The sequence below is a fragment of the Herpailurus yagouaroundi genome, unplaced genomic scaffold (assembly GCF_014898765.1).
Source record: "Herpailurus yagouaroundi ecotype Mexico unplaced genomic scaffold, PumYag 190, whole genome shotgun sequence".
NCBI classification, from domain to species: Eukaryota; Metazoa; Chordata; class Mammalia; order Carnivora; family Felidae; genus Herpailurus; species Herpailurus yagouaroundi.
Window position 1 is genome coordinate 24,683,959 of NW_024412421.1, and position 14,058 is coordinate 24,698,016.

At 42.1% G+C, this 14,058-nt stretch overlaps 1 protein-coding gene across 4 annotated transcripts in view; it reads left to right on the top strand.

Moving 5' to 3' along the window:
- The window catches only part of LOC121009765 (hydrocephalus-inducing protein homolog), a 240,648-nt gene that overhangs the window by 169,618 nt on the left and 56,972 nt on the right, over positions 1 to 14,058 (top strand). For 3 of the 4 annotated variants that reach the window (XM_040443058.1, XM_040443060.1, XM_040443061.1), the window contains exons 45-50: positions 1,647 to 1,746; positions 3,841 to 4,009; positions 4,473 to 4,711; positions 6,588 to 6,699; positions 12,079 to 12,283; positions 13,010 to 13,245. In XM_040443058.1, the coding sequence (XP_040298992.1) occupies positions 1,647 to 1,746; positions 3,841 to 4,009; positions 4,473 to 4,711; positions 6,588 to 6,699; positions 12,079 to 12,283; positions 13,010 to 13,245 (1,061 nt within the window). The remainder of the gene's footprint in view (positions 1 to 1,646; positions 1,747 to 3,840; positions 4,010 to 4,472; positions 4,712 to 6,587; positions 6,700 to 12,078; positions 12,284 to 13,009; positions 13,246 to 14,058) is intronic. The other variant, XM_040443059.1, reaches the window with a different exon arrangement.

Sequence of the window (14,058 nt, forward strand, 5' to 3'; positions counted from 1 at the left end):
TTTTGTTTCTAAAATTCCACATGAGTGAAATCGTATGGTATTTGTCTTTCTCTGATAGTACAGTATGTTTCTTGTTATTTTCAAACTAAGTATTTTTTTAAAATATAATTTATTGTCAAGTTGGCTAACATACAGTGTATACAGTGTACTCTTGGTTTTGGGGGCAGTTTCCCGTGAATCATCGCTTAGTATATTTCTTATGTAGAGGAAGACTAGTGGATGTTGGGGAGGGGGTGGAATTTCAGTCAATTGTAATGCAAATCCCCGAGTAATGTTAGCAACATTACTACGAATCTTAATTTCTCTAATGGGAGATGACGAGGGGTGGCCATTAGTAGAAAGTTTGCAGAGCTTTTTTCTGAACAGTCATCTTAGAGTAAGTACCTGTCTTCCAACCTGTGTTAACCTAAATTAAAACCTAACCTAAATTAAAAATTTCAACAGTTTTCTATCACTGCTGTAACAAATTACCAGAAACATTGTGGCTTAAAACGACACAAATTTATCAGCTTACAGTGCTGTGGTTCTGAAGTCCAAAGCGGATCTACCTGGGCTAACATCAAGGTGTTGGCAGAGCTGCACTCATTTCTGGAAGCTCTGAGGGAGAATCTATTTCCTTGCCTTTTCCAGCTTCTAGGAGCTGCCTGCATCCCTTGGGTCATGGTCCTTTTCCTCCATCTTCAGAGCCAGAAACGTTGGGCCAGGTCCTTCTCACGCCACCATCTCTCTAGTTCTGCCAATTCTGTCTCCTTTAAGGGTCCTTGTGATTACATTGGGCCCACCCAGAGAATCCAGGACAACCTTTTTATTTTTTAAAGTCAGATGATTAGCAACCTTAATTCCATCCATAATTCTCCTTTGACATGTAAATTAGCATATTCACAGATTCCAGGGATTAGGACATGGACACCTTCCGGGGGCACAGGGCATCATTCTGCCCATTCTACTTCCCTAACACCCAGGTTAGATCCCTCCCTTTTAGCATGCAGTTCTCCATTATTTCTCCCTTTTCTGACTGGTCTCCTTCTCAGCAGGATGCATAGAACACAAGAGCCACATGTGTACCCACATGTCATTAGCCTTATGTACAAAGATATTTATTGCAGCATTATTTGTAATAATGGAAGATTGGAAATAACCTAAATGTCTATTAAGAATGGAATATTATTATTATAGAAATAATATTTTAAGTTATAGAACAGCCTATCATGGTATACATATAACCATCAAGATCACATTTATGAGGTTTTCTATTATGTGGAGACATGCTTATGATGCAATGCTAAGTAAAACAATACAAGTTTATATGTAATATTCTAAATATGTATATTATACACTTGATGCAAAAAAAATTTTTTTTAATAGCAGAAGTTTTAGCTGGTGGAAAGCATGAAAGGAAGGACAGTGGTCCTAAGATGGAAACCAGGGGGAGCCACCCAACTTGAACTGGGCTCAAGAGCAGTGTCTATTGTTTATTGGCTGAGAGTCAATTACTCGAGGTATTTTTAGCCACAGTGTTTTCAGAAAACAAATTCTCTGAACTTGTCACCGTGAATTTTCCATGTGAACTTCAATAGGGAGTTCCCCTGCTTCTCACCCCTGTGCCATCCACTCATCCTCCCCACCCTGGCCCCTGGCTTCTGCAGGAGCTGAAGGAGGCCTCGATTTCGGGATTGTGAAGGTCATGGAAGAGGTGAAGCAGCCCCTGCAGCTGAAGAACCGTGGGAAATATGAGATCATGTTCAGGTAACCTGAAAACCATCGGTCACATGGTCATCCCCATCCACTCACAGTCTGGGAGATACAAAAAAAACCTTGACTGGGGAAATCATAAAAACCATCTCCGCTTTGAGCCTCACTCGGGCTTCAAACGAAAGGGATTTCAGCTCCTGAAAGCAGAGGCTCTCAACTCTGTGGCTTTACAGGGGTCCTTTAGGGTCCTCTGAATGCACCCAGAGCCACAGGGGTCCAGGGGTGGGAGGGAGACTCCGAGGGAGAGGTTGGGTGAAGGTGAGGGGAGGTCCTGGGGGTGGAGGGAGAGACTGGGGATAGGGAACTCAGCTGGCTCCTATCTGTCTCATGAGGCAGCATTACACCTAAGACTGCATGTGAAGAAAGGGATTTTTCCAATTTTCTTTTTTAATTTTAAGAACCACTGTGTTCTGGAATCCAAATGGTGGCCTGGTGGAATAGAGCTCCAGCTTGTGCTCTTTCTTGAGGAAGCAAAACTAATGTAAGAACAGAGAGGGAGAAAAGCCATAAGAGATTCTTAAATACAAAGAACTGAGGGTGGCTAGAGCAGGGTTGGGTGGGGGGATGGGCTAAATGAGCAAGGGGCATTAAGGAGGACACTTGGGATGAGCACTGGGTGTTATACGTAGGTAATGAATCACTAAATTCTGTTCCTGAAATCATTATGACACTAACTTGGATTCAAATTTTAAAAAATAAATAAATAAATAATTTTAAAAATGAAACACAAGGGGCACCTTGGTGGCTTCACCGGTTAAGCCTCAGACTGCAACTCAGGTTATGATCTCATGGGTTCATGGGTTTGAGCCCCCATCGGGCTCTGTGCTGACAGCTCAGAGCCTGGAGCCTGCTTCAGATTCTGCATGTGTCTCTTTCTCTGCCCCTGCCTGCTTGCACTCTGTCTCTCTCTCAAAAATAAAAATAAAAATAAAAATAAAAATAAAAAAAAGAAACACTAAATCTGAGATTTCTCAGAGACGAAAGGGTGGTACTGGGTTGGGGAAGGGAGAAGGTCACTCAGGCAGGGTCACACAAACCTTGGGGGCAGTGCCAGCACCTGTGGCCAGTCTACAATCTATTCTCTGGACAATTATCCTGCCCCCAAGAAAAACTGCAGTTGATAAAGGGACTTCCCCCTCACTGACTTAGAAGGAATTCGGTGTATTCATGATAGTTTCATTTCAGCTGACAGAACAGTGATGTGAGAGAGGTCCTGCTTCAGGGCTACCATTACTAGACTCATAAATTGAAATGTAAATATAGATAAAAGCTAAAAGAAAGACACTGTCCCCTTGGAATTAGCGCTGAATGGAGTCTTGCCTGTTGGTGAGTTTTGTTGTAGGTTATCATTGGGGCGTTAGCTCTGCTCTTTGAGGTTACATGGAACAGTCACCTTCAAGATGGAACAGGTGATCAAAATTCACTGGAAGGCTGTGCAGAGAAGGGAGGAAACTCAGGTACCAGGTGTGCAGCAGTAGAGCCACCAGGCCTCCTGGAGCATGGGGGTGATGTTGAGGTCCCCATGACAATTCCAGGTGTCCTGCCTCAGCTTAAGTTCCTTGCTTCTGCTCCAGTCCCTCTGCCATTCTCATGAGCCAGCTGCTCTCTGTCGCTTCGCACCTCATCCCCATTGGGCCATTGCCTCCCTTTCCAAGCGTCCCTGTTAAATGGCTTCTACCCCTGCTTTCTCTCCTTCCTTAGATCCCCTGGCTTCTGCATCACTGTTCCCTCTGTATGTGCTGCATACAGTCACAGAGAGGGGAGGAAGAGCGACAGAGAGACAGAGAGATGAATTAATTTAGTTGATCCTTATCTAGCATCAAGCGTCTCTGTTGGGCAAAGATATCCTGCAAAGGCACCTCTTGACCTCAGGCTACAGATGGCTGTCTTTGCCTCATGCACCAATCTCTGGCCTCATCTATCCTGGCTGTGGAGGGGTGGTCAGAACATACAGAGCACAGTGGGCACTTCCAGACACCATGCTTAAGCAGGGCCAGGGACATGGCAGGCACTCAACAGTCTATCTCCTCTCTAGTGTCATGGGTTCCCCATAATGACTTAAACTGACCTTTTATTCTTATCTTTCAGCTTTTCTGTGGACTCCTTAGGGATTTTGGCAACCAATGTAAATTCCATGATCTCAGTCCTACCCAAAAAGGGCTCACTGACCACAACGGAAAAGCCCACAAATGTCCAGGTGTCATTTCGTGCAAAAAAGGAAGTGAAGATTGAGCACCAGCCAATTCTGCGCTGTCAGGTACAACGGCTCAAAGGGAGGATTCACTCAGTGGCAGGATTGTGGGACTCATTTTGGAAAGAAGAGTACGTGATCTAATACATGCTCTAGGGATTGGTCCCTAGCTAGCAGGCAAGAGTAGGTCAGGTGGGAGGTGTGCAAAGTCATCAGGAATCTAGAGTCCCAGACAGGAAATGTAGCCCCTGATCTTTGAGGAGCACCAAAGGAGCTGAGTTCAGTCATCAAATGCAAAACAAGAGCAGAGAAGTGAAGGAGTAGGTAAAGTCGGTCCCTGTTGGTCCATGGCTGGTACGTAGTAAGTGTAATATTAGTTTTCGCTAACATTGTTGTTGCAATAATAAAAAGAGAATGAAAAAAAAGAATGAGATTGGCTTTCAATGATGAAAGTAGAGAATGGCGTAGGTAGTCATGGGAATTCTGGAGCATAATGGCTAACATCTTCCCACTCCTTCCTCCCTTCTAGATTATTGAGCCCAACATCACAGAAGGGGGTGAAATCATTGCCAGCATCCCAATTAAGTTTTCTGTGAATGCAGTGTACTCCAAATACAACATCAGCCCCTCCTCCATCATCAACTTTGGAGCTTTGATCTGTGGCACTCGGAGAAGCACCACCTTCACTATAGAAAATCAAGGTGTTACTGACTTCAGATACGCCCTTTATAGGCTGATGGGGGAGAGCCCCATTCATCAAAAGAAAACGTAAGACAAGTATTCACTTAACTCATGCCATTCCTTGGTTAATTAGTACATTATATTTTACAAAGAGCTTTCATATATTTCATCTAAATTCACCCAATCCCCGGGGCGCCTGGGTGGCTCAGTCGGTTAAGCATCTGACTTCTGCTCAGGTCATGATCGCATGGTTTGTAGGTCTCTGTGCTGACAGCTCAGAACCAGGAGCCTGCTTCAGATTCTGTGTCTCCCTCCCTTTCTGCCCCTCCCCCACCCACACTCTGTCTCCCTCAAAAATAAATAAAACATTAAATTCACCCAATCCCCTTTTGTGGAGCTGAGGCCACTAAGATTTAGAAATGGCTCATCCAAGATTATGCAAGAAATCACCAGTAGATCTCAGTTCTGAAACCACATCTCAGATTCCAGATTCATATGCTTTCTAACTGCTGTCAGATCTAAGGTAAATTTAATTGAACAGATGTACGCCTTCTCCTTGGGGTTGTGTCTGTTGTCCTCTTGCTTCTCGTGTGTGCTACAAGACTCCCAGTAAGTCAGTGTCCTCTTTATTGTAAGATGTCGGGGGACTATTATAACCGCAAGCTAAATCAAAATACATCATAGCTGTGCTTCATGTGGGGGATGGCAAAAGGTACCCTGGAAATATAGACTGGAGACGCGTGCTGCGGCATTCAGTCTGCCGGGACTGTTTTTACCTTCTCCACATGAAGACCCGGTATAACACGAGCTAACTTAATAGCTGTTCCAACGGCAAAAGTCTGTATTCTTCAAAAGGCAGCTCTTAATCAATTCACTAAAACAATTTACCTTTTTGAGTGCTTTTGTCTTTTATTTGATGATCATCTTTTTTTGGCAAATTAAGCATAGTTTTACCAATTTTTGAGGCACTTTGTCCCGACTAATTAATTGACCCCCTAATTAATTAATTTAAAATTGACTTTACAAGTAATTGTTTTAAATCAGACATCCACTGTTTGTAATCGTTTTGTATTTTTGTAGATATGTTTTTCCATTTTGGCTAAGCTTGCATGTATTAAGAAATCTGGGGTTAAGCTATTTAAACTTTCTTTCTTCCAAATTTAATTTCAGCTTAATTTTTTTATCATTTATCTTACAATAATTCAATACCTTTGACAGATATTATGATGTAATTGTATTTTTCTTTATATTGTTTTTTATTTAAATTCAAGTTAGTTAACATACAGTGTTTTTAATTTTAATTGTTTTTCATTTAAGTGTGTACAAATTTAATGCAAAACACTCAAAGGGGGATGAATTTTTGTTGTTTTGGCCATTATGCAAGTGAATGCTCAAATTATATAAAGCTCTCAAAAGTCTAAGATTGTACCTCAAATACATTTGACATTGTAGGTTAACTGGCATCTAGACAAGCTAATTAATGGGTAAACTAGCTTCAAATGAAGTGAACAGCAGCCAGAATCCTGTATTTGAGCTATTGCATAAATTCAGTTTAAAAGCATCATGACTATAAATATGAAGAAAAGGGACAGAATTTAAGTCTATTTGACATTTCTTTTTTTTAAGTAAGATCAAGTAAAAGATTTTTCCACAAATGATTTTCCATAAATAATTTTCACACACTGCTTCCCAGTGAAGTCAAGTAAGCATTTAAAAATTATTATTTTCTTGCAGTACTGTTCATGTCCTTGTGAATCATAGTTAATCAGTATAATTACTATATAGTTTTCTTATAATTATTCAGTGAGGTTGGTTAATGATAAATAGGCTGACACCCCCCCCCCCCAGATGCTCCCTTGGCTGCCTCCTTCATTCTTAGGACAAGGGACCTTACAATTAGCAGACAAGTGGTACTGAATGTCACCACCCCAACCTGAAGGTATACTCCTGCTTCTTTAATCAGAACCAGCCATGTGAGACATGCAAGATCGCGGGAAAGCTTCTACAAGACTGGCCCTTCCAAAGCAACCAAGCTCTCTGATACTGTTCAGAAAGAAATAAACATCACAAACCAGGTGAGCACCCTTTTCCTTGTCACAGAAGCCCTGTAAGCCTGCCTCCCAACTAGTTTTCTTCTGACTAGTTCTTGCAACAAATACCCCCCTAGGCTAGAGGGATTTGAATGAACCCACGGTGGCAGGAATTCTAGTTATATTGAAATATTACTTTCATTTTACGGCAAGGTGTTGACTTTTAATTTGGATATCCTCTCTTGTTTTACAACCCTCATTGGCTCCTTATTGCCTTAAGATTAAGTTTCAGCTTTTCATGTATATTTTAATCAAGAATCATTTGTTAATAAAAAAAACAGATGGGGCGCCTGGGTGGCTCAGTCGGTTAAGCGGCCAACTTCGGCTCAGGTCATGATCTCGTGGTCCGTGAGTTCGAGCCCCGCGTCGGGCTCTGTGCTGACAGCTCAGAGCCTGGAGCCTGTTTCAGATTCTGTGTCTCCCTCTCTCTGACCCTCCCGCGTTCATGCTCTGTCTCTCTCTGTCTTAAAAATAAATAAACATTTAAAAAAAACAAAAACAAAAACAAAACAGAAACCCATGTGGACAGACTTAAATAAAAGCAGATTTTAAGACTTCTCTAATAAGATGAAATAAACATACTTTTCTTTATTCTGCCCAACTAAGTACAACTAAAAACCCTGCACATTGTATACAAAACTAACATAGGAGACCAAAAGGTGAGGAGAAAAAATCAGACTACCTAGGATCCTTGGGACCTAACAAACATCACAATGGTGAGTTCCCTGAGTTTTCTTTTTACTTCATATATCTAAAACTGGGTGCAAAAGGAGCCAGCAACCCAGAAACATCAACAGACACAAACCAAAAAAAGCTCCAACAAAAGCCTGCTCCCACTGGCCAAAGGGCCAGGAAAAGAGCAGCCCAGCAAGACAGAAAACTTTCATAAGAACTTTTCTATTACAGAAGCACCTGGGTGGCTTAGTTGGTTAAGCATCCGACTCTTGATCTCAGCTCAGGTCTTGATCTCAGAGTCATGAGTTCAAGCCCTGTGTTGGGCCCCATGCTGGTCATGAAGCCTAATTAAAAAAAAATAAAAAGACCTATTATAGTCAAACAACAGAAAAATCTGTGGCCATATCTGACCCCTGCTAGCAAAGTCCAGTGGGGAGCCTAGAATTATACCTTATTCAGGCTGTCATAAGATGTCCCAAACCTCTTCCAGAGTTGTGTTTGAGAATGTCCAGTGGGGAGGTAGAGCTTTCATTACCCCCTACCACCTCCACCTTTTATTGTAAAGACACCACTTGGGGAGCCTTGTTCCACCCCAACCCAGTGGTAATGAGACATCCCTCCCTGCCCCACAATGGACCTCCCTACCCCAAAGCATCAGCAGAACAGTAGCAAGGTACTCCTACCCCTCTCCACCAGGGAGGGATCTGTCTACGACCAGTGGGAAATGGGAATTGCCACCCGTCTCTGGCAGTTATGAGAAGTCTGAGTCAGAGATCTGTACCCCCACCCCCACCTGGCAGTAATGAGCCAGTGCCCCACTTCCCCTGGAAGAGTGGTGTCAGAGAATGCCAGCTCAAACAGAAGATTTAAGTAAGATCCAGGGTCTCATATAGCCAAAATTACCCAGGTTTCAACTGAAAATCACTCATCATATCAAAAACTAGGAAGATCTCAAACTAATAGATGCCAACACTGAAATGACTGTTAAAATTATCTGACAAAGATGCTAAAGCAGCCAACATAAAAATGCTTCAAAGAGCAACTATAAACATGCTTGGAACAAATGAAAACATGGTTAAGTCTTAGCAAAGGAAGAGAAGACATAAGGAACCTAATGGAAACTTTGGAACTGAAAAAATAACCAGAAGTTAAAACTCAGTTGGTGGGTTCAACAATAGAATGGAGGGGACAGAGGAAAGACCCAGTGAACTTGAAGACATAACAATAGAAATTCTTTGTATTATATCTCTTTGCTATTGCTCTCAAAACAAACTACTCCAAACTTAGTGGTTTAAGACAATGCAAATTTTATCTTACACTATGTGTATACCTCAGAAGCTTGACACAGGACTCACTGGGCTAATGTCAAGGTGTTTGCAAAAGTGTATTCTTTTCTGGAGATTTTGGAAGAGAATCCATTACCTCACCTTCTCCAGCTTCTAGAGGGCACCTGCCTTTCTTGGTTAATAGCTTCCTCCCTCCATCTTCAAAACTAGCCATAATAGATCAAGTATTTCTCACATCACATGACTCCAGCCTCTTCCATAGTCACATCCCCTTCTAACTCTGTTAGACCTTCTTCTTCCATATCTCAGGGCCCTTGTGATTACATTGGTCCCAAGGTAATACAGGATACTCTCCCCATCTCAAGGTTCTTAATCATCAACAGAGTTTTCCCCCATGTAAGGTAATATATATACAGGTTCCAGGGATTAGGATGTGGACATCTTTGAGAGGCCATTTTTCTGCCCAGTCTAAACAAGAGAGAAAATAAACTCTGTTTTGAGTCTTTTGAAAGCCTATTTGAGTCTAATGAATAAAAAAAATGAACAGACCCTGAGGGACTTGTGGAATTATAACAAAAAATCTAATATCCTTTTCATCAGAGTTCCGGAAGGAGATAAGAAGTAGGGTTGGGATGAAAAGGTACTCAAAGATATGATGACTGAAACTTCCCAAATTTAGCAGATGTAAGCCTGTAGATTCAAGTATCTGGGAAAATCCCAAATAGGGCAAACCTAAATAAATCCATACCAACACACATCATAGTCAAACTTCTAAAAACTAAAGACAAAAAAATCTGGAAAGCAGGGACTCCTGGCTGGCTCAGTTGGTAGAGCATGCAACTCTTGATCTTGGGGTTGTGAATTTGAGCTTCACGTTGGGTGTAGAGATTACTTAAAAGAGATTACTTCTTTTTTTTAAATCTTGAAAGCAGTGAAAGAGGAATGACACCTTAAATATAGGGGGAAACTATTTAAATGACAGCAGATTTTCTTATCAAAAATCATAGGGGCCATAAGAAAGTGGCAAAACATTTTGCAAGCACAGGAAGCAAATAATTGCGAAGCCAGAATCTTATATCCAGCAAACATATGCCTCAGAAATGAATGGAAAATTAAAGCTTTCTCAAATGAAGGAAAAGTAAAATAATTTGTTTTTAGCAGGTCTCTCCTAAAAGAAAGACTGGAGGAATTTCTTTAAACACAAAATAAATAATAAACGAAAGAATTATGGAACATCAAGAAGGAAGTAAAAATATGGCAGGCAATTATGTGTGTACATTCAATATACTTCCCTCTCCTCTTGAGTTTTCTAAATAATGTTTATCAATTAAAACAAAATTTATAACACTGTCTAATATGGTTCTAAATGGATGTAGAGGAAATATTTTAGACACTTATAAAGGGAGGAGGGTGAATAAGCAGTTGACCAGCAACATGGTAAATTCTATAATTGAGGTGTGTATGGAGGGTGAAGCTCCAGAAAGATGAATAAATAAAGTTCTACTGTTCCTGGTAGGTGTTAAAAGTCACTGAAGGCTTCATAGAGGAGAAAGACTTACTCATGTAGGATGGTGTTTAGCTGCAAGTAACAGAAAATCCAACATTAGTGGTCTAAATAGAATATGTTTAGATAAGGTAGACAGTTGCTTGTGTTGTTAGAGGCTCTTTGGTGTTTGAAATTCTCTTGACTTTTCTTCATGGTTCCAAGATGGCTGCTGCAGCTCCAGCCACCACTTCTGCATTGAAGGCAAAAATAAGAAAAAGTAGGTATTCCGCACTGGGTGGACACTGGTAATTATTGATTACATTTGGATTGAATTTTCTACATGCTGGTTTTCATGTCTTCTCAAGTATTTTCCTCTTCAGCAGAAGCCTTTTATTTAATTAACATACATAATATTTTTTCTACATACGTTTCTATAACTCCCATCCCTTCTAATATATATGTATATGTTTGGGATTGTTTTTTGTCTTTTGGGTTTTTTTGTTTGTTTTGCCTTCTTCTCCTACTGTATCTTCTTTGCCTTTAGTGAGAGGCCTCCCTCCACGACCCTACCTTTCAGTTCCAATGATCTTGTCCTCTCTCCCACCTTCGCAACTCGCTCTCGAGGTCACACCCTGAATCTCACACCAAAAGAAACTGAGATGCTTCTGAACTCTTGACTTCTAAGATTCCTTTCTCTGACCACCACTTCCCTTTCTTACATCTAAGTCACGTCCATCCATTTCAGCTCTTCTGTGCCCTCACTCTGACCTTGATCCTTTGTGACAACACTCAACCGTATTCTTACTATCCAAAGCTTCTCCTTCTCACCAATTTATATTCCCACTAACAGTGCACAATACTAATTTTGATAATGGCCATTCTAACAGGCGTGAGGTGATATCTCATTGTGATTTTTTTTTTTTGCATTTCCCTGATGATAGGTGATCAACTTTGCTGATATGATTACATTAAGAACCTTGAAATGGGGAGATTATCCTGTTTTATCCTTAGCCCTATGTGATCACAAGGGGTTGGGAGTTGTGGAAGAAATGAGGAGATGTTGGTCAAAGGGTGCAAACTTCCAGTTTATAAGATGCATAAGTTCTGGGAATCTAATATGTACTTGGTGACTCTAGTTAACAGTAATGTATTATACATGTGGAAGTTGCTAAGAGACTAGATCTTAAACATTCTCCTCACACACAAAAAAATGGCAATTATGTGAGCTGATGGATGCATTAACTAACATTGTGGTAATCATTTTGCAGTATATATCAGTATCGAATCATCTCATTGTACACCTTAAACTTATACAATGTTATATGTCATTTACATCTCAACAAAGCTGGGTAGGGGGGTGAACCAGAGGAGTGCGTGGTAATATCCCATTTTTTGAGCACTAATTCTGTGCCAGATGCTATGTTAAGTACTTCACACACATTTTTTTCATTGATGCCGCCAATGATTCAAGGTAGGGGCTTTAGCCCCACTTCATGGATAAACTGAGACTCAGAGAAGTCACTTGTCCAAGGTCAAATAGTTAGATTATAGCAGGGGTGGGATTCAAACTCATGACTGTCTGACTCAAAAGTCTACATCCTTAGCCAGTGCTCTGTCTATACCCCTCTGCCAGCAGATTCCACTCTGGGTAAGAGTTGTGCAATGTGGAATACGTCTGTTCCCTTAGGCTCCCACTCAGTCATGATTGGTCAGAAGGAATGTGCACAGAAAGAAGCACTGAGAGAACCCATCCCTGAAGATCCCCCAGGCCTTCCCTGCCTCCAGAAGAAAGCTAGGGTTCAGAGAAAGCCTGTGGGGAGAGAACCAACTGGTCCCTCTTGACACCATCTCACAACGCTGGTAGAAGGGCTCAGACTCTGTCACCCCATCCCTCTCACCCCTCAACCTTTCCTGCAGGCTCGCTTCACCCACGGCATGTTCACCATCTACCCTGGGTTCGGCTCCATCCCTTCCGGAGGAACCCAGATTATCACTGTCGATTGCGTGGCTGACCCCGTGGGAAGATGTGAGGAATTCATAGCTATCGATATATCTGACCGAGACCCAAGAGATCAGCCTGGCGGCATTCCTTACAGCCTGTTGGCAGAAGCCTGTCTACCAGGTACTGGGCACTTAGATTGGATAGCACCCCCTTAAAAGACCTTGCCCTCCACCAACCATGCAAATGTTTAGCAGATATAGCTGAACTGCTTCCTCTGGGTCCTTAGAACTTCCTCTGGTGTCTTCAGCCATATTTTTCCTTAAAGATTTATAAGGCATGCACAGAAGGTGTGCAGCTTTAAACTCCTAGTCTTCCTGAGTTTGGTCCAGGATTCTCAGATGAATAGTATGATCTGGGAATCGTGGTGTAATGAGATATGGCACAGGACCCAGGAACACTGAATCCCACTCATGGCCTGGCCATTCCCCATGGGCAACATACACACAGAGAACAATGTTCAATGACTGTGCATATTATCACTTTAACTCAGCAAGATTCGGGTAAAGCACAGAGAGAACTCCTCTTGTTTTGCTGTAGACTCCCTGCAGCTTCACACCAACATAGGCCAAATGCCCCCTTCTTTCCTAAGTCCACCCCGGATCCTAGAACTAACCTCTCCTTACTACTGGGAGGAAAATATGGTTGGGGTCTGGTAACCAGCAAGAGCAATACAAAAAAAGAAGAGAAGATAGAATTTGTGACATCACTCCCACCCTCTTGTGTGAGTTCCCCTACCTCTCCTCTTATGATTGTCCTCCATCGGAATCAAATCTTCAAATTAGCAACTACAGAAAGCAGGAACCAGGCTATCAGGGCTCGTCTCTCATTCTTCCCTCCACTCCCCAGCCTTCGTGACTGACAACAGTGCCTTGATATTTGAGGAGCACAAGATTTGTAACAGCGCTAGCCTGCTCAGTGTCCTACAGACCATAGAGAGTGGGGGGCTGTTTGTGGAGGATGAGAACAAGTTCATTTTCTGCAACATCCTGGTGGGTCATCAGGCCAAGGCTCGGTTCAAGATCAGCAATGTGGGAAAGATCGCCTGCGATGTGAACATTGTAGTTAAGCCCATCTCCAACAAGGTAAGCAGCCCCAAATGGCCCTGGCCCACTGAAGCTGGCAGGAAGCTATGGAAAGAGCTCTTGGAAACCCTACTCTAGAGCCTCTAGACATGAGTGGGGATTATCTGGCTCTCAGGCCCTGCTGGAAATCATATGAGGTAACTGGGCAGTTTCCCCTAAGCCAAGAGCCATGCATTTCTCTCAGTGGATGTCTCCTCTGGGTTTTAAAATGGTACACACCAATGAGTAACTCTCTCATCCATCCAACAGCCACCTATACCTCTAATAGATCAAGCATTGTGGGGAGAGCCAAAGATGAGTGCCAACTCAGGGAGGCTGCCTTGGGTTGCACATTTGTCTGGTAAGGAGGATTAGGAGGATGTCAGGGTATAAGGGTAAGGTGAAGTGATGAACAATTGTTAACCCCTGCTGCATTCTAGACACAGTGTTAAATTATTTACATTTATTGCCTCATTTCCTCCTCGCAGAAAGTTTGTATAACCAGACTTTGTATTATTATACTCATTTTATAGTTAGAAAAATGAAGCCTAGGGATACAGGGCTGGGTTTAGAGCCAAGCTTCATCCACATATAAGGTAAATAATAAATGCCTATATCAGGGCCTGTAGATTTGAAACTCCTTTCCTCTCTGAGTTAGACCATACTGAGGTCCTTTTTCTTCACAATAGAGCAGCAAATTAAGGATACAAAGAGAGAGGCTTGGTCAATAGACGATCAGATGTGCTGCAAATACTGTCTGGTCTCATCTCAGCTCCTTTAGTTCTCTGCCCAAAGGTGAAATTTTGACCCAGGTGGTCCTTGTGCCCCAGAGCT